The sequence below is a fragment of the Pipra filicauda genome, unplaced genomic scaffold (assembly GCF_003945595.2).
Source record: "Pipra filicauda isolate LSUMZ 115617 unplaced genomic scaffold, ASM394559v2 scaffold17_size4572894_pilon, whole genome shotgun sequence".
Taxonomy (NCBI): domain Eukaryota; kingdom Metazoa; phylum Chordata; class Aves; order Passeriformes; family Pipridae; genus Pipra; species Pipra filicauda.
Window position 1 is genome coordinate 3016743 of NW_024104287.1, and position 24803 is coordinate 3041545.

Below are 24803 nucleotides of genomic sequence, written 5' to 3' on the forward strand. Positions count from 1 at the left end.
GACATGAGATTCTGACAAGAGACTTGTCTAGCTTCAGCATCCTTGCTCCTCGGCCAGTGGAGGTGCCCACCCAGCTTGACATTTTACTTGTTCGTTGCCATCTGATCCTTTTTACTATGCTAGCAAGGTGCTGTTTCTTTTTTTCTTGCATTGCCTTGATTTCTGGATGGTAAAACTTATCACTGATTTTACAGATGGCAGTTCCCTAGAAATTACTATACCACATGGAGCTACTTCCCCTCCAAAATCTGATGCAGGTCTGGGGTCAGACATTCTCAGCTGTGATTTATTCCAGCTGAGGATCCAGCCATGTGCCTTTCCACAGGGGTGATGTGGTAGCAAACCTTAATGTCTTCTGAACTATGGACTAGTAGGGTATTTGAATAGTGAAGATCTGAAGCAGTGCTATAAAGAGATGTGTGCCACACTTCATTTGGCTGGCAACTTTACTGATGTACCTCAATTAAAGCAGAGATCTTGCCTTGTCCTCCTGGTGGCAGTAAAAAATGTTGAATAGCTTGTGGTAGAAAATCTTCTTGTGAAAGGAACAAACACTTTTGAAAATAATATGCATGAACAGCTCAGGACTATGTTTATGGAGATACTTAGGTTTGTATATGGTGCAAGGACACAGAGAAACACATTGTCCAGCTAATATGTAGTAACATATGAGCAATGGTGGTGTAGAGAGCTATGTTATCTGAAGTTCCTCAGTTGAAGACTACTTGTCCTCTTCAGACTGGCTTTGGGAACTGTGTAATTTTAATTGCAACTTGTTTGGAACCCTAGTCCTGAGCCTTGCACCCTGGAGAGACAGAGAGCCTTTTACAGTTAGTCCAACTTTGGTTACTCTTTTTATAATATAAATAAACAGGAGTGAAATGAAAGAGGCAGCACCAGGTGAGCAGGCTTCCGGTAACCTTGACTTGCAGCTTGTGCACTTGCAAGGCTGGATATTGTCTTATCTGGAGGTAGTGTCCTCAAGGAAAGAACTGAGGTGGGTGAATGAATCTCCAGGAATTAATTTCTTTTGGGGATTATTTTTTATAGGGAGATGACCTGGGTGATAACTAGGATTCTAACGGGTAAAAACAGCTCAGTGAAGACTTCTCTAAGACTAGTTGTGCTAGATTCAAAGCTGTGCTCTGGTGGCGAGTTGGGGTAAAATACACCTGAAAATCATCTTTTACCGGCTTCGTTACGGAGTTCCTGGCATTTTTGCTTTCCCGGCCGGCGACGAGCCTTCCTCTCAGGCTTGCCAGCCTTGTGAAACGGCGGCTTCTCCGGCTCTGAGCTGGGGGAGAGAAAGTGGGTGCGTGTGTAGGTTTTGGCACCGTGCCTCCCGGCTGCTGTGGGGAGCTCTGGTACTCCCTGTCCCCACTCAGCGGGCTCGCCGGGCACCAGGGACGCCGCGCAGGGACAGCGCTGCCGCCCGCTGTCCCCCGTGGGCAGCGCGGGTCCGGGGCGGGGGGGTGTTTCCCTCCTGGCAGGTATCTGAGGTGCGGTCCCAGCTACGCCCGGGGCTCCCTGAGGCGCGGGGGGCGCCGTACCCGCACACGATGGCGATACCGGCGGGTCCGCCCCGTCGGGGGCGTCTCCGCGGCGGCGCGGGGCCACCTCCCCCATCCCCGCCCCCTGGCTCCCCAGTCGCGGCTGCGGCTGGACGGGAGAGGAGTGGAGTGTGTTCGCGCTGCCAGCCCGCCCCGTCCCGTCCCGAGCCGACCGGGCAGCGCTCGGGGGGAGCCGCCGCCCCATGCGCTGAGGGGCGGTGGGATGGGGCCGCGGGGCACCGGCGGCCGGGCCGGCCGCGCCGGGGCGCCGGCTCCCGGCTGGACGTGCCTGCTGCCGCTGCTGCTGTGCACCGCGCTCCGGAGCCTGCGGGCCAGCCCCGGCAGCGAGGGTGAGCGGGGACGGGGTGTCCGGGCAGCGCCCACCCAGGAGGGTGGCTGCCCAGCGGTGTGCGGCTTCGGGCTCGGCTGACTCAGTTTTGGGACATTTGGGGCAGGCGAAGAGGGGCTCTGGCCGCGGGAAGGCGTGTGGCACCGACCGATGGGGCTGGGGTGTCCCGGAGAAGGGAGGCGGCAGCGCCGCACGGGGCGCGGGCAGGCTGGCGCGGGTGGGTGTGCACAGGTGCCTTGGCACGGGCGCGTTTGGCAGTGGGGATTTTTTTTTTTGCGGGGGGAAATGTGTGTGCGGTGTTGCATAGGTGCCTTTGCGCGGGTGGGTTGTCACGGCGGCGTTTGCTCGCGGTTTGCCCCGGGAGAGCCGCACAGGTGCATTGGCGCGGGTGGGTTTGCGGGGCTGGCACGGCAGGGCTTGGCACGGGGCAGTTTGCACGGGGCAGAGGGTCTTGCGGAGGGGAGCGGGGCCGGGGGAGGCTCCCAGTGGGGAGCCCTGCAAGCGCTGGCCGCAGTGCGCTTACTTCGTGGTTTAAAATACACGTATAAAAAGGAGAGAAAGCTGCGGCGTTGGCGGTGTGTAACCCGTAGCGGAGCGCGGCCGCTGGGGACGGATTTTTTATACCTTTGATCTCCGTGAGGCCAATAGCCAAGAACGCGTCCAGGCTTCTTGTCTAGCAGGGTACTTCCAGTCTTTCAAATCGGACTGGGTTTTTTTCTCTCTATTCGCGGTGTGGGCGCTGGTTAGGGCTTTTTATTATTATTTTCGGATCCGCGGGCAGGCTGTAATGTGAAAGCAATGGGTGGAGAAGTTCAGTATCTGCAGGGGATGCCGGTGGCTCGAAGCAGGCTGGCATCGTGGTGCACCGTAATTATTTGTGAAACTCCTTTAGAAGGAGGAGGAGGTATTCAGGCGCTGGTGAAGGAAAACCATACCAGAATTTCAAAGATGTGGCCTGAGGTAACCAGCTAGCTGTAATTTATTTTCGTGAGCGAGAATAATGTGAATTGCAGTTTTCTTAAAAAAAAAAAAAAAAAAAAAAAAAAAAAAAGTGCAGAGGAAGGCGAAAATACTGTTCCTCTGTGTACAAAGATATCAAATGTTTGTGAAGTGCATTGGTTTGGGAGATGGTGGAAATGGTGTTGGCTTCGCCTTGGTTAGATAACAATGGGCCCAATCCTTCTGCCCCCACACGATTTCAAATGATTTCACCCATGGGAGCAATGCTGGTGAGATGGTGTGGCTGATTTCGAAGGGCTTTCCCTGTTATTCGCTTTCCTTTTAGGAAGCACGCTGTCCTGTATGCTCCAGTCTGCCCTGATACCGTGCTGAGAGACCAACAGATGCTCTGAGCCCCAACTCAGTCATCCTTGCCAGTTCTTGGAAAATATGGATAGTACTGACTGAGCCAATGGGACCTTTTGCCGAGCACAGAGGTGTCTCTGCGTGAACAGGCAGCTGCAGAATAGGACTTTTACATGATAGAAAACTCCTGGAAAGGATTAATGAAGCCGCCTAGCAAATGGGTTTAGTGGTATCTTTCCAGGGAGGTTGCAGGGGAATATTTCAGTAATGATGAGCAGCGTGAGTGCTTGCTTCATGGTGTCTCTGCTGCTACTTTTCTGACTGCTGCTCTCTAATTTCTGTTTCTTCAGTAAATGCAAACCTATAAGGCTGCTGGTAGGAGGGGTCTGACTGTGGACCTGAACTTATACAATAAATGCTGTCCTTTGCTGCTAGGAAATTTATTTGTAAACAAGCATTATTTGACAAGTGCTTCTCACAGCATGTCTCCTTTGCCAATTGCTACAGAACAGCTCCACGACTGGGAACTGCTCACCCTGCAGTACGTGGAGCCCGATGCATGAGAAACCTCGCACACTGATGTCCACCAGCCTAGCTGCGTGCCGCTGACACTTGTCACTGGTTTGCGTTTGAGAAGTTCGGTTTGGCTGCTTCTGGGCTCTGATGAGGTTCTCCCCTGGGGTTAGTTGTTCAGCTGGTTAGGAACTTTACTTTTGCTCAGATGGAGGTAGCCATCTTAGACTGGTGAATAATATTTTCAGAAGTTGGTGATATTGCACTTTTTTTATTTTGTTATCATTCATTGTACTCACTGTGGTTAAACAACTAGCCAATACCCTGTGCTGTGCAGGTGTGTAACTGGTGTGTAGTTGTATAGAGGATGACAAATTCTCAGAATTTTTTTTCTGTAACCCTGAATCCCATTTTTTGTTTCTCTAAATCTTACTGTAATCCACAGTGACTTCATGGGATAAGATATATGCTGTTAACAGTTCACAGTATGTGATGTTCTGTTTTACCCTCTAGTAGAGGAACACTTAGGGGAAAATGCTTTAAAAATCTAGGTTAAGATTTGGGGGGGTGTGTAAAGCTAGTGGCAAGGGCCACTGAATTTCAGGAACTCCTGCCATTTTTATGGAGAAGTATTGAGGGCCCAACCTATATCTGGTCACCTTCATAGATGTTTTCAGTAATGTATTGAAGGATATACATTGGGAAAACTGAATTAATTTTTTCTCCAGATTATTCTGTAATAGCTACATAATACAGATTTTATTTTAATCACCTTTCCTCAGTTTATATGTTAAAAGCAAAATATTTAGTGACAGATGAAGGCTCAGTGCTATTTCATGCGTTTTCAAGTGTTATTTAGCTGTAATTTTAACTCTTTAGCAGAGTTCATTGATTAGAAGCAGATATTTCCTTTTTTTCTTTGACTATAATTACAAATTCAGAAATTCATCAGAAAGAAAATATTCCAAAGAGTACACTGAAAGTATAGCACAATTTTGTGAAGCGCTGGTATTCCAGAAGTGCATTATTATTTTAAAATGCATTCCCTATGATAATAGGGTGCGAAAGGCAGCCCTGCAATATGTGACTGGGCTTCCTGCACTGCCTTTAGTTTAAAAATGCATGTGTTTTAAATCTTTCTGTTGTAAGTACTAGGGTTTGGGAAGTGGCTTATGTAAATTATTTATGTGAAACACAATGAATGAAGGATTTGTTTAAAGACTCCCCCCTTCACCCTAAACCATACGATTTGTTACACATCGCCTGTGTATTTGGAGTGGCTTGCAGATTGTGTTTGGTCGTCACTCAGATGACCTTAAAAAGTGTCGTGTGGGCAAATTATTAAAATAATGGAGCATGTTATATCTGATTGCTTATCACAAAGTAACTCCACAACATATTTGCATAATTGTAATTAAATACAAAGTATATTTCATTTTAGGACTTTTCAGGAGAAGTGTTGATGAGGCAGTGCTTAACAATGAAGTGTACTGTTAAGAATAGTACATTCAAAAGAAATGCCGTTTTAAAGAATGACATTGACTTATTTAGACAAAGGTGAGAAACACAAAATGGGTCTTTGTAATGTGTTGAATTTGTTTTAAGACTAGAGGGATATTCTTTTTGTTACGAACTCCTGCATTTGGTCCTTTCTCTCTTAATTCTTCCAGGGCTTTTTGAAGCTCGCTTTATCTCAGTGTATCATTTTTCATTTGAATGAATGAATAAATTAGTACAATTAAAGGGGTGGGTCTGGTGCTGGCAAAAATAAAGGAAGATTGTAATTTGCAAATTACTCATGCCAGAGCTTGAAATGAGCCTACCTGTTCTCAGTGTGTTGACTTGTGTGTGTGTTGTTTCATAGTGGCATATAATTTCTGTGTCATGACACACTGGATAAATGCATATTTAGGTATAACATCACAATGTTTATCTTTAATCAGTGAATGAAGTCTTTTTCAGGAGGTTTTTTTTTATGTAGTAGAAGCAGGTGTGAAAATAGGCTTAATTTTCATATCAATGTATTTCAATTAGTCTAATGCTTTGAGTAAAAATACACACGATCGGAACATTCTGCTTATTAGGTTGCTCTTAGTAGCTTGGCTTAGTGCGTCATGCATTCACACAGCTAGTGTATTTTCTGTAATTCTGTAGGTATTAAGTGCTGCTAGGGTGCCTATACCTTGTGTATGCAGAACAGGTAAGTCTGGACGCATATCAATGTGCTCACAGTTCTTTAAGGAGGCTTTAAGGAGTTATCAGTTCTTTCTTTGGTGTGTTGGAATAGTTCCCTGTGTGCTTTCCGTGACAGCAGAGCATAGCCTCAGTGTCATGGGTTTATTTTACTCACTGGAGTAATCCCATTAATTTTAAAATTTACTGCAGTGGAATTACTGGTATGAGGAAGGACAGCTCATATCTAATGGTCTTTTTGGGATCTGTCTTGTGTGTGATGTATGGCTTTTCAAGAGGTTTAAAATGACTCAATCATGGCTTTAAATGGAACTGCTATCCTTTTGACAGTAAAACATTTGAAACTCAGCACTTTTAAGTCTATGACTAAAAGCATTGCTGCCTAATGACACGTTTAAAAAAAGGGAAATAAACAATAGCAAAGATTGACTCCAAAATAGTGCCTATTCCCTTTTAAAGCCTATCTTAAAAATTGTGATAAATACTAGAAGACAGGCAAAAAACAGTAACCGACTGTCTGCTTATAATATGGTAAATGTTGACAATGTAATGTGATACGTAAAGCAGCTATTTGCACATCAATATACAGATGAGTAAACTGGCAGGTACCATGGGAGGAAGGGAAGAGTTAGTAGGTTTGTGTGACAGTTTCTTCCCCTTCCACTGTTAACTCTTCCACCATTACGTCACTTGGTCGCCTGTTCTCTTTCTGTTAAATAAGAAAACAGAATCTTGCCCATGAAGAAGCATTTATTCTTTGCACTAAAAAATACCTGGTGTTTTGCAGCAGGATTATGGGGGGTAGGGGGGTGGGCATCACGGTGAGAGCAGGATTTCATAAAATCTAGCAGAAATTGCAGAGGTGGGACAGTTTATTATGTGGTGCCTTGTGCTCTGATCTTGCTGGTTTTACGCTTTATTGTTTCAAGGATTCCCATGCTGCTTCTGCAGGAATCCTGGTTTCCAGCACATGCTGAGCAAGCACAGAGCATTCGACCCAGGAAAGTCCAGCTGAGTTAGCTCAGCTGAGCAATGATGTTGCACCCTGTTTCCTTTAGGGTCTTGAGATGTGGGTCTGTTAGATCCCCCACTCTTTCTGACTTGGAGCTACATTTTTAGTGGTCCATTCCTGTAAGTGAGCCCATATGTATATTCTGGAATAGAGAAAAGCTTTAAGCATTGCTCCGGGATGTCAGGGAAATGAAGACCTGCCCCAAAATAAAAAGAAAACAAACTTTTTTGGCAATTTTAAAAAATATTCTCACTTCCTCCTTAGGAAATAAATTGAAATCTGTATGTGGTATAAGGGCAAAATGAGTTGTAAAAACCCTAAACACACAAAGATTGGTCACTTTATAGAAGCACTGAATTTCTTAGTTAAATGCTTGCTTCTATGGAGGAAAGAGTATTCAGTGCAGCTCTTCAGCAGATACTCAACCTGCTGTCCAATAAAAAGGTTTAAAAACAAAATAAATCTCATTCTTTTAGTACAGCATCTAAACACAGAATTGAAATCTGTCACAAGTGCACCTTTCTCAATGACCCTAAGTGTTGGCAAGAGAGAGAGTCTCATTTCAACCACGATGGACTTGAACTGGGTACTTCTTTTCTTAACTCAGAGAATGTTGCAGAAATACTGTATTAATGATTGCATTGAAGTGAACAATTTTTTTATACCTTACTCTTCACTAAACTGATTTTCTTTGATCTCTGCTAGAAAAATTGCTGCGTATTTTAAAAGTTACTAGCGAATCCCTTTCTGCTTTGAAAATATATTTTGTTCTTAAGATGTACCTGTTGTTTGGGGTTTTTTTTTGGCACAGGCAGAATGGAGAGATGGATCGTTCTTTGTGTTCACATCATGCCTGTCCCCCAGTCTGCTCTGTGACTAGCTGGACATCAAGGTGACAGGTTTTGCTGAGGTGAAAGAAATTGCTGCCCCAGTTGCTTTCACAGCCAGCTGTATTGGCAAACTTGAGCACTGGCCTTCAGTAGCTTAGGTGTCTCTAGGGATTTGTTACCCTTTTAGTTGTCTCTTTGACCTATTATATCTCTTACAGTCTCAGTTTTGGTATTTGCTATGGCTTTGGTCAGTGCATTATCTGAACCTCTCTGAAGGTTTAATGCGCTTATCCTCTTGGAAGTGGAAAGCAATTATCCCCATCTACTGCGAGGAAGCTAGTCGTGAGGGGACAGTCAGGAGATGTAGGCACTGCAATTCATAGCACTTGGCTTCTGGGTGTGGTTGGTGATGGATGGCTGTTTGCAGAGGTCTAGCATCATATGCTAGACCTCCACCCTGTGGACAAGGATGCTGGGACCTGCAAGCTGCCCTGGGCTGTGTGTATGAGCACAGCCTTCCCGCTGCTGCTTTGCAAAGGGGGCTGATGATTCTTTGGGCCAGAAAAATTACCATGGGAGTATTCAGTGCATGCTGTCTCACTGGGGATGTTGTTGGTGGGAAAACACCCCCCTTTTCTCTCCCTCTTCCCTGGTGTTTGAGTCGTGCAGTAGGTATGTTAGGAGGACTTTGACCAGGTAGAGCTGCTTAAGTGACCACTAGCTGGAAGGATGAGAGATGTCTCCTGGAGGAGGTGATATAGCATGTACTATCCCAGCAGATCCTGGAATACCTGTATGAGCTGATCTGGCATCCCTAAGGGCAGAAGGTGATTCCTGCCCCTTGTCTTCCCCCTGGCAAGCTCCTGAACATCAGTTCAGCCAATTGTGCCTTGGGGGTGCGCATTGAGAGGAAACAGTACCCTGCAAGAGTTGAGAAATTCTAGGTTTAGGTGGTTGTGTAGCAGGTATTGAACCCGTAGGAGAGAGGACAGAACCCTCTAATTGCAGGCTTTCGTGTTAGCTAAGTCATTTTGGTGCAGGGGGCAGTACTGAAGTGTCTTGCCAAGGTATTAACTACTGGGTTCTCTAGCCCCAATCACTTCATGTTAGAAAGAGGTGAGAACAGCCGCTTTGAACTTTGTAATTCTCTGAGGGGATAGAGGAACATATGAGAGGAAATGCATTATTCAGTATCAGTAATGAGTATTTCTTCATGTTTCTGAGTGGACTTGTATGACTTTTTTAACTGTTCTGCATGTCCCAAACCAGTGGAACTACTTGGGGAAATTATCTGCATACTTGCTTTGTAAGTTAATTTCTAAAAAAAACCCAGTTGTTTTGGTTTATCCATCTTTGCTTTAGTAATATTCACAAGCAAGTTCTTACTAAAATATGTACAATGTGCTGTTCCCACTAGCAACCTCCACCCTCTTTCCTCAACAGAAATAGAAGGGATAAACTGTCAACCCCCTTGAAAAGCCAATAGATCATCTTAAAACATTTTTTTTCTCCCAAATGCTTTCTAAACATTATGTCAGTTCCTTTTTTTTTCTACTTGAGTGAATTCTGTGGCAGCAGAGCAGTTATTATTGTCAACAGGAAGGCTTTATTGGTGGTGGACAGTGAGGTCTTGCAAGTCCACTGGTAGTGAAAGCTGACAGTCTTGACAGGTTTGGATGTGTCTATGCCAAGTTTCTTTCCTTTTATTCAGTTTAGTTATATGTATAACAGAATTTGAACTCCATGTCTTTTAGAATACCTTTTAGGAACAGAGACCATAGAGACCACATTGTTTCTAGTTGTTAATTTAGGGAAGAAGGTGAGATTTCATCTCAGCCCTGCCAGCAGGTGTTTTGATTGTACTGAGAAGCTGTTGGGATGTTATGGCTCGACTTCGTCTGTGCTTAATAAGGTGCTTGCTTTAAGTAGGGTCTTGAAGAAACTGCCTTCTTCTCGAAGGCAGTGTTTGCCTCCTTCAGTGGTTTGTAGATGTCTTGACAGTGGTTGGAGATCCTGGTCTGCAGAACAGCACTGCTATTTAGTTTCTCCACGCAGGCTAGTTGTCATGTTGCAGGTGCTGGTTGTATGTTGTCTTCAGTGGAAGCTTCTTTTTCCTTCTTAGAGGTAGAGTGATGCTTGCCCAGCTGGCTACCCCAGATTAGTGCTGCAGCCAGCTCAGAGATCCGCTGTTGTGCTGGTACAGCAGTTTTTTCTAGCGAATCTTGTGAGTGAGACTGGAAGCATTTTACTGGCTTTCTTCACAGTGAATAAATCCTTTTCAATTAAATGGCAATTTTGGTGGAAATGGGAGTGTTTACCATTAAAGAAAAGTAAACCATACTGGATTTTTTAAGTTTCTGGGCACTTTGGTGTCAAGCTAACCTAACCACTTCTGCTTTTAAGTTATGTATGGTGGGTAGAACAAATAACTGCCTCTTGTTTTGACTGCAAATCTTTGTAAGGAAAAAATCAGCAGCTTCCTATTTGTTTTAGTGGGTCTGGTTATCAAAGAGAGCTTTTTGCCCTGCTTCTTGGTGCTACAGCTGGTTCTGTGCCTGAGGGAAGAGTGCAGCCAACCTGAGGAACTTTGTCAAAGGACAGTATCATACCCTCGTAAACTGGGTTCAAGCAAATTACAGATGTAATGCAGAAATTACTGGATAAAATTCTCTGGCTGATGTTATGATTGCCGTTGTCCATCTGGCCTTAAAAACCTATGAATCTGTGATGCAGATTCTAGCGTTTTCGCTCTTGCTATAAAAGAGAATCATGATAACTTGGAGCAGAATGAAGCCAACATAATAAAATATAAATCTGCAGTTAATATAGTTTGCAAGTTCATTAAGTAGTGTATACTTTCTTCCTCCAGTGGGCTATAAATAATAGGTACGGCTACAACTTGCACTCTGCTGTAGCTTGTTTCCACTGATGGAAATGTTTCAGAGGTTCTTGCCAGTGTGTGTTTTGTCCTAGCTCAGTGTATCTAATTAATTCAAAACATCTGTTCCCTGATGACTTTGATTTCTTTCAAGAGGTTTTTTTTCATTTGTTTATGCTTTCTTTGGTTATTTTTGACTGTCACTTGTTGCAGTGCCTTGGATGTATACTTTTTGAAGAAATACTTGGCAGGGAAATACAACAGGGAAAACAGTTGGAAAATGAATGGCAACAATACTGCAATAAAACCAGTCAAGATTTATGAAGCAGGAAAACTTTGACTCATGATGATGATGAAGATTCCTCTGCAGTCAGTGTGTCTTGGTAGTGCTGTGAACTCCGGGAGTGCTGGAGAAAGGATGGGGAGGTATGCAGTGTACGGAGAAAACAGCTCTGTTAATGATGTGTTGGCAGCTATACCCCCTCATTTGGGTAGAGGAAAAGAAAAGGAGAGCAAAGACATCAATCTAGCTGAAAAGTTGGTGATGCTATTTAGGAGACATTCTTATGAAGTGCAAAAAGCTGCTGTCGCATCATGTTGTGCACCCTGACCTCCATCCGGCAGAGATTTCACCTCATGGTTAGTTGTCAGTGTGTGAGTATTCCTATGAGTATTCCACGAGCTCTGAATGTTGGGTCAGAGCTGGGGCTACTGTGATGTAGCTCCAACCTTTCTGTGGATGTCCATGTCCTGTGGAGTGCTGTGCAAAGGGGGCAGAAGCTGCAGGAGCAGCCTGAAGGATGATGTAGGAGCACTTGACTCACACCTTCTTTCACATAGGACCTTAGACTTTGGCTACCCAAGATAATGGTCAGATTCCTGTTCAATCTGTAATAAGCGTATTAAAGCAGAGTTTTCCTTCAGTTATTTAAAACAAAACATGTTTATTAAAGCGTTATTCTTTAGAAATGTGCTACTTTAGAAATCGTATGATGTTTTCAAATATTTATGCAGGCTTTGAGGAATGTTTCTTTGCTTCTGTTCATTTTATGGTGAAACCTGTAGTTTTAGGGTATTGATTTGGTCAAAGAGGATGTTCTTTTCCTCCTGCTTTAAGTGTATTTCAGTGAAATAAAAAAAAAAATATTCTTTTGGTTTTAGAGCTTCATGACACAAACTCCATCAGATTTTGCTATTCTGACTATTTTACTCGTTCTAGAGCTGTTAGTCAGGATATACTTTGGTAGAGAATGCTCTGTGGTAAACCTTAGCTTGCAAATGGTGCTGCTGAAGAGCAGGATTACTCCAGTGTATAAGGTTTTATTGGAAAGCAGCTCAAAGACCACGGTAACCCAGAAGAGTTCAGTCTTTTGTATGCCTGTATAGACTTTGCCCTGGTGTAAGCAGTGAAGGTTTTTCTGGAAGATCTTTAGATACTGGAATAGCAGGAGGATGTGTGGCTGGTAGGATCAGAAGTACTCAGTGTTCTAGCCTGTTGGTGGGGGATTTTTGTTTTTTAGCTTGGTTTTTCTTCCTATTTGAAATTGGAGTGAAGAAAAAAGATGCTCCAGCTGATCCTGCTCCAGTCCAGAGCTAGAGGAGCCATCTCTCTTCAATGGTGTGATCAAAAAAATCCTGGGCAAGCTAATGCTGCCACATGGCACTGTTTTAGGTGGCTGTGTCAGATGGGGAGCTCTGCTGTGCAGGTAGCAGTGTTGCTTTAGGTGAATGCTGAATGTCATCAGCCGTGGTATTTCATGTGCTTCCTTCCAGCCACAGTCCCTGTGTAGCCATGGTGAAGCTGCTAAATGCTGGCTATATGAACATGACAAAGACATTTGAGTAAATACCCAAATCCAGGCTCCCTGATCAAGATTCCTGAGTGAAAAGCTGCTGTTAATTCACCAGCTAGAGTTCAAGGCAAAGGTTTAGATCACTTCTGGTTTTATTCTATCTTGATTGCTCACCTGTAGTAACCAGCCTGTCTCAGAACAAGAGTGTATGCAAACTCCCCAGGCTATTATTCTGTATTAAAAAAAAGAAAAAAAAAAGAAAAAAGAAGGGATGTGGTATGACTTTAGACTTAATCATCATTTATCCTACCCTGAAGGCATGGAAGTTAATGATGATATAGATCTGTGTGGTTTTGTGTTCCCCTTGACTGAGCATTAGAAATAATTAGGGCTTGTGGGATGGATGCACTGATGGTGGAGATGAGCAAAAAATATTTTTGAATGTATATGCCTCTTCCAAGTCTGCTGGCAAAGATACAGGTGCTAAGTGTATGCTTATGGGGTCTGAGGTTTCTTGCTTCTTTGTTGATATATAGCTAGCTGGTGTTGAGGAGAAAAGGAAGTGGGAATAAATGAGTTCTGTTATTTTGGAGGCTTTTAAGATCATGGGCTAAGCAGAGTTGCTAGCAATTTCTGAAGAGATTATTTTTTTTTCAACAAGGTAAGCTCTCCTGTATCCCAGGTGCTCCTGAATACAGCTCTGGGTTATGCCTGTGGAGTAGGAAGTGTTGGGAGTAGTCCAGGAGTCCCAGGCTGTACAGGAGCTGGCACTAGACCTTTTGAAATATGGAATCCTTATGCACATTGTTGGACATATTCCTGAATTACCTCCTGCAATGTCCTGGATGTTTGCATTATTTGGTTATTAGACAGCCCCAGCCAAATACATGCTAACAGTCATCACAAGTTGAACGGGGAGGAACTGGTTTTGCTGCTCTGTAGAAGATCTCTGGTCTCTTTCTGAGTCTTGCTGTGGGTCAAATGAAACACAATTTCAGGGGTTTTCATTCAGGTGCAAAAAGGTTTCATCCCTTCCCTGGTAGCCACATGGTGAGTTTAGAAGCATCTGTTTGGAATGGTGACAGTCCTTCCATAAAATCTCTGCTAAAATGTTTTCCTCTGTTCCAGGTGGCTTCTTTACCTGCTGCTTTCCCACTCTTTCTTTCCCAGCCTGGTCAATCTGCAGCGTTTTGATGAAAGCTATTTCAGCAAAAATAATGTTCCAGCCAAGCTGGAAGGTGATGGGAAGAGAGATGGTGCTGAGCCTGTATGGGCTTGTGTAGCAGGACTGTGATGGTGACCTCTCTGGCAGTGCAGGAAGGGAAGGCTGCCTGAGGAAGCATTCCCAAAATGTTGGTAGCACGATCTCAATGAGGAACTCTTACAGCTGGGTTGTTGGAGGAGCCATCCTCTTGGAGAGGGGATTCTGGGCCCTGGCCTGGTTCAGGGCTGCATCAGGGTGGGGTTGTGACATGGAAATGATGGAAGTAAAGCTCAGATGCGCTGGAAATGACTGAGTAGGATGCTGATGGGGGAGACGCAGACACCTTGTATCCAGATGGAGCAAATGATAATATGTGTTTATACTAGAATTTTGGGGCTCTTCAAAGCAAAAAATTTCTGTCCTTGCAGGCAATTTAGAATACTACCTAAATATGTTCATCAGAGGAGATTGATGAAGTGCAGTGTTTTAGCTGATATGCTGTGAAAGCGGTCCCAGACAGATGCTCACGTGGCAGTCAGTGTCGGCTGTGCCTTAGCAGCCCCTCAGAGTTGTCTGAGATGAGCTGGGTGCCCCTCTGATCTCCAGAGAAGCCCAGGTACAGTGACAGCTTAAAGTCACTTGTCACTTTTGTCTTCCTGGCATGTGAGTTTTGAGTTATTGCATGGTGCCTTTCAAAAGGTGTATTCCATCCTATTTATTTTACTCTACGCAGAATGCTTCTAAAATAAGAGAGGAAGTGAGTCTTTTCTATCTGGGGATTTAGTATTCAACTCTGCTAGCTGTCTCACTGGTTGGAAAATTCCCACTGACTTGACTTAGCGTTGAATGGGTTGTATTATCTTTTCATATGCAGAAAATTATTTTGAAATTGAAGTTAATAACAGCAATTTAAAAATTGTCATTGATAGAAAGATAATACAATATTTAGTTGTATCATGTTCTTTTTATGATCTGATATTCGAATAAAGCACTTTTTCTGCTTTTTTCCTTAGTTAGCATGTCATGAAGAAGCTTGTGACATCAAACACAGCATCTAATTACATTCATTAGTAGCATCTCCAGGACAAATTTTAATTAAGTTGTACAATGTAGATCAATACTTGTTTTGCATCCATTGCAACCTAACAACAAGAATATACTGTTCAGCACACTTTAATTACAGTGATTGTAATAGAAGGAATTTGAGTAAACCCGCCATTTTTACCACTGCGCTCCTGTCTCTTACATTTTAAAACAGTATATGTTTATAATATGGGACATGTTACTTATGTGCGTCTTATTTTGAAGAATATTTTAAGGTCGCTCTTTGTATCCCATTGAAAAGAAACAAAGTGTAGTTCAGGAGCACTTGGATACTAGTGCTTGACTTCAGCTGGAGCAGGAGAAATTAACAACCATTTTACCTGAAGACTTCAGGAGGGGAAAGAGTGGTCGTCACTGGGTGACATATCTGGTGGTAGATGTTAGCAATACATTTATTTTGTATTGCTGTTGAGTGGAAAGCCACCTAATTGTATGTTTACTTACTGTGAATATAGTTCAGTGTAGTCTCTGAGTATTGCTTCCACCACATGTGCTGTAGTTTGGTAGCACTGACAGCTTGCAAACTGTTCTCTCTTTTGGCAGGAGAAGGCAATCTAGGAACGAAAACCCTGAGTTACCAAATGTATTTTGTTCAACATCAGGAAAATATAGCTGACCAGGCAGAACATATGTCCCCTGTGACAGTGTCCTGCATTAATACTTGCATACATTGTGAAAATATCTGGATAGACAAATCTTTTTTAAGACAAGTATTTGCCAGAGCTGAGAACTGGTTTTTATTTCCACCTCAGTGTTGTATTTTTGTGTTTTGGTCTGGTTTTGTGTACCAGGGACTACAGTAGTCAGCCTTCAGTGCAGTACAATGATAAAGACCAAACTGATTTGGAGAACTTTATTTTTTTCAAAATAAATCAGTTGTTTAATCTTAATTTGTTTTTAAGTATTCCTTGAGATTTTAAAGGAGCATGCTTTGTAGTATAGTGTACTTTTGGGTTTTCTTACTATGACTCTATAAATGGTATAATCCTGAGGGTTATGATACTTGCATACTTCATACTTGTGCGTGCAACCTGTTTGTTTCTCTTCTTCAGCAATCTTTAATACTTACACGGTTGCATTTCTAAAAGAGTGAGCACAAAGCCTCCTCCACCCATTTCAAGCTTGTTCTTGGTCTAGGTAATCACAGGCTAGAAAGTCTTGAAAGTTCAATTACCAAAACTTCCAGTGGCACTTTTAAGGAGCACATAGGGTGGAGCTCAGGAGTTGAAGACCCGGGGAAATCAGATCCTTTTCAGGAAGGATGTGAGTACAAAATGTGAAGTATTAGGCAGAAAAATATACTCATAGAAGAGAGTGTTGTAATCCAATGAGGAGGAAGTGTGCTTTTAAGGTAGAAGAAAGTTGCTCCTAGGTTGAGATTTTGCATGACAGTTCATGATTCAAAGACAAGCTTTTAACTTGTAGATTTAAAGCCCTGGGTACAGGAGGTGGAAGCTCAGCACCAGAGGCTGCTGCAGTTTTTCTTAGCTGAGTTAAGTGTGTGTAGATTTAGTTACTTCACACTACTTACTCAGTATTTCAGGTAATATGAGGGGGAAAATGTTATAAGCTTGGGAATAGGGTTTTTTTTGCTGTTTAATGCAAATTGTTGATTGCTTATGTGACTCAACAAAGCTACTACTAATTTTTGTGTGTGAGAGAAAAAAGATCCTTTGGATATCTTATAATGAGGTGTCAAAGACTGGAGGAAAAAATATGGAAGAGGGAGAAGAGAATAGATTCTTGATAAGATTAATACTCTAATAATTGAATATAAAATACTTTAAAAATTAATTCATGATAATCAGGGAACTCTGCATGTTGTTTCTGGTTTTGTTTTTGTCCTAAAGGCCTGATTATGGTAAAAACACATGCCACCTTAGAAGAAATGTACATATAAATATGCAAAGATGTTTGTGAGCATATATTTATGCCTATATACTGTATGTCTGATATATGCACATAAACACATTGTGTGTATTATGTATTTATTCCCTCCAAGAGATCAGATCCTAAGAATATAAAGGATCTAGTTTTTACAGAAGTTCAGTGGATTTGCAACTTGGTTTCAGTGGCAGATCTCAAAGGAATAAACTAATGCATACATAGAATTGTCTTCAGTGTATGACCTCATTGTTAGAGGAGTTATTGTTATTCTGCTTTACAAAAATCCAGTTTCCTTGGTTAATTATAAACAATCTGTTAGCCACAATCACCCATACCATGAAATATCTACTGGAGTTTGTAATCTGTCCATCTTCCTTAACAGTTTTTTTTTCTCTTATTTTCAGTGAATTTACTGGACTCACGTACAGTAATGGGGGATCTAGGATGGATAGCGTACCCAAAAAATGGGGTAAGTCTGTGTTGTTGTTTGCTTTCTCTCTCACAAATTATACTAATAGTTTCCATTTGGAAAGTAGACTACTGGGTTTAGAAACTCCCTGGAGTGATCTGTCGGCAGTGGAGGGAAAAAAATAAGTAAAACAACAAACCGTGACTGGAAAAATGGAGCTGTGTGGCTAGGGGATTGATTTATTTATGTAGCAGAGCCAGCCACAAGTATTAAAAAAAGGATCATGAGTCAACAACCTCACTTCTCCCCTCCCCAAGAAAATCCGTGAGGTTATTTAAATTTCTTTTAAATTATAAATTCTTGCTCCTTCTCTTGAGCCTTTGGGGTAAATGTGGAACACAATTTCTGGAAGTTTTCTTCTGAAACACAGGGTCTGGAACACTGCTGTATTAAATGAACAAGGCTGTTAACAATTACATCTCAGAATCATGAGAAAGCTCTGGGAGCTGATAACACTGGAACAGGAGTTGAGTTTTAAGCACCTTGAAGAACCTCTGTCCTTTGCCATTACCTATACTAAGAACTGTTCAGCCTTGAGGAGTGATGGCTGAGGGGGGACCTCATCGATATCTATAAGTGTCTGAATGGAGGTGATGTGAGGATGGATCCAGGCTCTTCTCAGTGGTGCCAAGCAATAGGACAAAAGGCAACAGGCAGAAAATGTTGCACAGAAAGTTCCACCTGAACATGAGGAAGAACTTTACTGTGCAAGTGACCGCGCACTGGAACAGATTGCCCAGAGATGTTGTGAAGTCTCCCTCCCTGGAGATATTCAAGAACTGTCTGAGTGCAATTCTGTGCCATGTGCTCTAGGATGATCCTGCTTGAGCAGGGTCGTTGGACCAGATGATCCACTGTGATCCCTTCCAACCTTACCCATTCTGTGATTTTGTAACTGAAAGAACTCGGCCTCCTAATTTGATACCTTAAATACATGCTGGAGTTCAGGTGCATTAATACCCTTCAGTGTGTCTGCTTGACCTGACTGCATCATGTGAGTAGTCTTTGCTGTGAGTTTTAGTCTCTGATTTGGGGCATCCTTGATGCTGTACTGTAACACAGCTTTGGTACTCTTGAAAGGTTGACTTCTGCACCTGGGTACCACTGGCTGGGTATTCCTGCCAGTTTCTGAAAGCCATGATCACTGTGTGTGAGGTGAGAAAGCATCCTAAGTCAGAAATGGTGCACAACTGAGCCTTCCAATAGAACAGCTCTCAGGAATGTGTTATTCCAGAGTTTTAGTCACCTGAAACAGGCTGCAGAATTGTCTTGGACTCCAGTTAGATTGTCATAAAAATGGTGGGATTGTGTATATAAAATTCAGCCAACTCTGCATATATATATATATCACTGTAAATTAAATCCTGTTTTTTCTTATATTCTGTGTGAATGAAAGGTTGTCGAAGTGGCAGCCTCACTCAGACAAGCTGCATGTTTACAGACACCGATTACAGCAGGAATGTAAAAGCTACACAGGAAGCTGATTTTATTTTCAACTCAATTCAAGATCTAATCCTGTTGCAGTTAGTCTATAACTTTTTTTATCTATTGATTTAAAACTGAGAACAAAAGTTGCTCCCCTTGGGCATCAAAATAACCAGTGGCAGATATGCTGGCAGAGCAATATTTTAGTGCCATGGCACAGCATAAAGATCCCGATGTCCATTTCTTAATGTATGATGTTTTTACTTTTTGCACATCTCTTAATATTTTTCCTGTGGTATAAAGAACAGTTGCTGTATATCCCAATGCCCTTACAGGAATATCAGTAGACAAATAGCTAAACCTGAGGAATTCAGAATACTTCTGAGTCTGTATGTGTAGATGAGTAAATGAAAAGCTAACTGTCCTATGCATAAGCCTCAGTTGTATCTTTTCATTTATGGAAAACTTTCTGTGTTTACAAGCTCAATTTCCAAAGACCACCTGGAAGTACACTCATGAATGCCAAATTCGAAGTTACCGACTCAATAGGGAGAATTTTTTTTCCTTGATTAACTTCTACTTTTTATTTAAAAATGAATTAGGCAGTTGGTTTTCAAATTTCTAGAAATCCCTTCCGAATCTTCTTTGTTTTCATGGGACATCATAAAAATTTAGTAGGTTAGTCCACTTGTCTCTTTTTTTTCGTAATGTATTTGAAGTATTTTACAAGCACTAAAAAAGATCTTCCCAGACTTGCTTCTCTAACTGCCATATCTGCTCTGCAATCAGCTGTGCTGCAGTTATACACGCTTGGCTTAATTTTTTTTTTAAATATCTACCTAATATAAATATTTTAATTAGCTCTCGCTTCAGGATTGAATTTGGACAAGGAGAGAGCTTTAACTGAGGTCAGAGATAGGCATTCTCATGTTTTTTGAGGCATCCTCATATAAATTTGTTATCTGAGGATTTCCTCCTAGGGAAAATTTTCAAGCTCCGTGTATCTGCCTGCACAGTTCCCCATCAAGTAAAGGAGCAGAAATGTCATGATGTGTAACACGTTTCCAGCACCACAAAGTGTAGATACAAACCATGTGCTGAAGTCAGCTTTTTGATGCATTGTGTTTTATTATTGCTAAGAGCAGTATCCTTAGAGTCTAATCCAATCTAATTCCAAGTAGTTGGTAGCAATTTCAGTGGTAGTATAGGTCCAGCTGAAGATACGTTGGTATATGAAGGTGCTTTTGAAGCAGCCTTCGAGTCTTCCAGTATTGCTGCTTCTCCACTTGATTTTTATTATGAATCTTAATGGAACTTAGTATGTTTTCTAGAACCACATCTGATAGAAGTAGGAGATGATACCAGAAGCACAGCTGCTGTTAAAGAAGGCGAGTGTTTAGTCTTTGTCATTGTATGGGAGGGCTTGGGAGAAGTTATCTGTGTATCACAAAGGCTCAAGCTGGTAGGTTTTCAAAAAAAAGATTTCCATATTTAAAACAAGCAAACAAAACCCTACAGAAAACTCCACCAAAACAATTGGGATAAGAGGTCTAGGCAAGCCAAATGAACTTGATTTTGGCAGATCTTTTGTAGGTGTCATAGTCTAAACATTTTTGTAGCTGTGTGCCATGCTAATTTTTGTGTATTAAAGCTTCAAGACATTGCATGCTCCAGGGAGGTCCAATTACGTGTGCTTTGCCTGTTGTTCACATCATTTTTGCTGAACATAATGGGAAAACGTGGTCTAACTTGGGAAATGAAAGTAGCATTGTATAGGAAGGAGACTGACCCTCCAGTTTGGAAACAGACTGCGCTTGGAGGTAGACCCGTTTCCTGCCTGTCATCTCAAATGAAGCACTGCAGCTGTTTAAGTCCCACAAGATCAGACCTTGATCCGCTGCTAAACAGTGCGCACCAGCTCATCTTGTGAGTAATGGATTTTATGGGAAGGGAGAGGAGCACTTGAGTCAAGGGTGTCCTGTAAAGAGCTTTGTCTATTTGAGTAGTTTCTTGGTACAGGTTTGGGTGGTGGGCATCATCCTTGCAGCCTGGCTGGCCTTCATTTCTCCCATGCACATAAAAGGTAAGAAAAATCTCTCTCTTCCTTTGTATGGAGTATTGAGGGATGAATAGAAATGAGATGACTTAAATATACTATGGCCAAGCAAGGTTTTGAAACAACGTCTCCTCATGTGAAAAACCAGCTGTTGAGTAGAAGAAAGTGCTTTCTTATTTCTGCTGCTTTGCTGTGAAGGATAAATTGCAGTAATGTGGCTTCCTGGCTGCCCCGTGTAGGTTCAGCGGCTTGCAGCAGTTCTGTAGTTGGCTCTTAAACCTGCAGTTATATCTGTTAAAACATGAGCAAAGTCTCTGTGGAGTTCTAATGGCCATGGAGCTCAGAAAAGGGACTCTCTACCTGCCGGTAGAGCGTGGTCAGCATGGAAAATGCTGCCCCTTTCACACTCAAATCAGGAATTGATCCTGTTATTACATGCCAAAGGGACAGTTTGGACTTTTCTTTGCAGCTCATGGAAGCTTATTTTAACTTGAAGGAGGTTATTGTAATTACCAGAGGCTATATCAGAAAAGTCTGGTCCCTGTTGTGTAGTAGGAAGCCCTCCAAGCACATGAACAAAAACAGTCAGGTTTTCAGTTAAAGGCTGTGCTTGTACAACAGGCCTGCAAAATCTTTTGCCTCTGGACTGATTCCTGGGGCGCTGTTTAGGATTACCCAAGCTGGGCACATCAGAGGTTTATGTGTGCATTATATATGGCTGTGACACCAGCTAGCTCTGACCTGCAGAAACTGTGTGCTAAAGATACATTTTTATCATATGGAAGCTCACAGAAGTAGAAACGAGTAAGTACTGCAAGAGAAATAGTCAGATGAGGTGGAGCAGTGTTTGTAGGCCTCCTCTTTCTCCCTTGATTTGGCAGGAGACTCTGTGATGCATTTCAACTCTCTGCAAAGCCATAGCAGGGACAGAAGCTACAGACCCCCCTGTAAACCTATGCTGTTCAGCTTTATTTGGTCTGGCCAAGTAAAAACAAAGTCACTTTTAACAATATTCAGGTGATTCAAATAGAATCTTTCCTTAGGTGGCTTGATTTATTCAGCAGTATGACTGATTTTTGTTTCAGTGGCTATAATAGTGCTGATTTACTTGTTTCAGACCCTCCCGCCTTTGAGGGTTTATTTTAAAAATTATTTCTTTGCAGCTTAGAAGTACTCTTTTTCTGTCAAAATTGGAGTGCCACACACCTGCTTTGCTTCTGTGTAATGGGTTCTCTTCCCTCTCCTCTGCCTCCCATTTATTTCCCTGACCTTCCTGTAGCACAGAACAGGAAAGCCTCTGTGGTCCTTGGGGTATTAGCTTTGTGATGTGGCTCATTGCACAGCTCCATGTGATGGCATTTTTTTTTTTTTTTAAGCTCAGACTGGAAAATAAACATGTACTAAAGAACCTGGTCCTGTGGAGTAGTTCATTTTATGCAATAAATGAAGAATTATGAGAGAGCTAGATGATTTTTTGCATGTGAACAGCAAGAGGGAAAGCCATTTCCCCTCCTTTGGGTGGTTGATAAGGCTAAATAGTGAAAGATGGGGGGGAAATTCAGGCAGACTGATTCTACAAGTTGCTTCTCATTTATATAGGATGATGGTAGGTTTGATTTTTTTGTTTATTTGTTTTGGGTTGGTTTTTTTCGAAGCAGTATTTCTAGCCTTTTTTTTTTTTTTTTTGAGGACAGGTACCCTAGGGTGCTTCTTTGAAGTTAAAAATAACAGCAGTTTGGATTACTCAGCATGATTTCTGAATAGACTCATGTTGCTCTCTGTCAATCCTAGTTCAGATAGAGATTTTACACAGAAATACTGGATTGGAGGCAGTGTTTGCCTCAGGGATAGAAATAAAATAAAGGGGGAGGGATAGGGGCCAGTGAAAGGAGAAGGAGGATTCTTGGCACCACTGAGCTGTGTTATGTAGTTATGATTATAATTGGCATTTTTGGGGCAGTACTTTTGGCAGCCTGTGTTGTTTTTCCTGCAAATGCTGCTGCTTGTCTGTGGCCAGTGTAGAAAAGGAATCAGAGGGATAAGCTTTGTGGTTTAACCCCCACCAGCAACAAAGCCCCATGCAGCTGCTTGCTCAATCCTCTCTACCCATTGGGATGGGGAGAGAATCAGAAGGGTAAAAGTGAGAAAACTCATGGGCTGAGATAAAGACAGTTTAATTGGTAAAACAGTTTAGCTGGCACTCAAGCAAAGCAAAATAAGGAATTCCTTCAGCACTTCCCATGGGCAGGCAGGTGTTCAGCCACTTCCAGGAAAGCAGGGCTCCATCACACATACCAGTTACTTGGGAAGACAAACACCATCACTCCAAACGTCCCTCCCTTCCTTCTTCCCCTAACTTTATATGCCATATGGAACATCCCTTTGGTCAGCTGAGGTCAGCTGTCCCAGCCGTGTCTCCTCTTAACTCCTTGTACACCCCCAGCCTCCTCACTGGTGGGGCGGGTTGAGAGGCAGAAAATACCTTCACTCTGTGTAAGCACTGATCAGCAGTAAGGAAAACATCCCTGAATTATCAACACTTTTCAGCACAAATCCAAAACATAGCCTATACGAGATACTGTGAAGAAATGTAACTCTATCCCAGCCAAAACCAATACATATGCCAGCGTGCAAGAATGCAATTCATACCATAGCAGAGAGCATGATGGAAATAAGTAACACCTGAGTAGATAAAAAAATGCATTAATGACACCCTAAAAACCTGCGATTTGGCGGCTTTGTTTATATGTACATGTTTTTGTGCATGCACAGATTGGTAAGAAACATACTTAACATCTAAGTGTTTGAAGTACGCTGAGTAAGCCAAACACAAGCAGTAGTACTTGTGGAATTCTTTATGGAATAAAGAATTTTACATGAACAATTTGTGGGATGATGTTGAGCTTAATAGAGCAGAAACATACAACGGGGTTTTTTTCCACTATAATTTATTAAGGTAATATGCAGTATCTGTATATATCTGTGTAAACTTTTGTCCTCTGTGACTCTCTGGTTCTTCTGGTCATTTTTACTCATATGCTGTGGGGCCATGATAATATGTTTTCTTTTGGTTACGCTGCCTGTTCAGTGTTCCAGAGTCATGCATCCTTGTATTGTATAGCATAATTCCAACAAACCTACAAAAACCAGGTGATCAATTTTGATCTTTTCCAGCCCTAAGTCTGAAGCCCTGCTGTCTGAGAGCTTGTCCTGACTTGGTCTAGGGTGAGATCTGGTTTTGTTTCTCTCTGAGCTTTGGTTTTTTTTGTGGGTTTTTTTTTTTTATCTTGGGCTGCCTAAAAACCTCATTACTGTTACTCATTCAGCAACCTGTGTTTAAGAGCCACTCCTCATACCTGCAACATATTAGCTACAGTATGTATCTACTTTTAAACCAGAGTACCTCATGCTAGACAACAGTTCTCATTTAATAGCCTCACTATTTAATTCATGTCCTTTCTCATATCTTCTTTTCTATCTGAGGTTAAATCTTTTCACTCCATCTGAGAATGCTCTTAAACTTGTTGTCCTAGTCTCTCAGCTGGTTGCCCTTTGGTTTGTGTGCTGTTGACATAAATAAACCTTCATTTGGAAGCAGCATCTGGCGAGGTGTAGGTCTTATTGAAGGAGATCTAAAATGCCTAGAGTACTCTAAGGTATTGTAAAATAAATTAATACTAGTGAGATTAAGAATAAAGCAAATCTTTATCTTGGCTAGAACTGTATTACTGGAATAATATATTACACCACAGAAAAAAACATAAAGGTTGATCTTTCAGTATATCATTTTGTAAATACTGTTGTCAGCATTAGGTTCCTCCACACAGGCTCACTGGGCAAACAATAATCTCTTTTCATGCTAAAACGTCTCTTTTTTTTTTTTCCTCTAGTGTCTAGGAATTACATTTGGGGATAAAAAAGCTTGAAGAGCATTATCTTCTAAAACCATTGTTTTCTCTGTTACTTTTGTGACAATTTCAGAAATATTGGTATCCAACATTAGTAAGTGTACAATTAAAATATATTAATGTAGTGCTGCCATGGAGAATCTGAAACTTTACAGAATAAAATATTACCATTACAGAATGTATATGTAACAGCCTAGGATTTATAAAATGTGCATTAGGATTTTATAGCTTACGTTTATGAACTTTTGAAGTGTATTTCTTACTATTTCTTGTGCTAAACGTACGTATCAATGGGTTACTTATCACTTAATTTCATAATCCTTTTAT

The 24803-nt window shown here is 42.0% G+C and overlaps 1 protein-coding gene across 10 annotated transcripts in view; it reads left to right on the plus strand.

Moving 5' to 3' along the window:
- The first annotated feature begins 1664 nt into the window (after window positions 1-1664).
- The window catches only part of EPHA5 (EPH receptor A5), a 205644-nt gene continuing 182505 nt past the window's right edge, over window positions 1665-24803 (plus strand). For all 10 annotated transcript variants that reach the window (XM_027721662.2, XM_027721667.2, XM_027721664.2 and 7 more), the window contains exons 1-2: window positions 1665-1900; window positions 17023-17087. In XM_027721662.2, coding sequence (XP_027577463.2) covers window positions 1774-1900; window positions 17023-17087 — 192 coding nt within the window. In that variant the 5' untranslated portion in view covers window positions 1665-1773. The remainder of the gene's footprint in view (window positions 1901-17022; window positions 17088-24803) is intronic.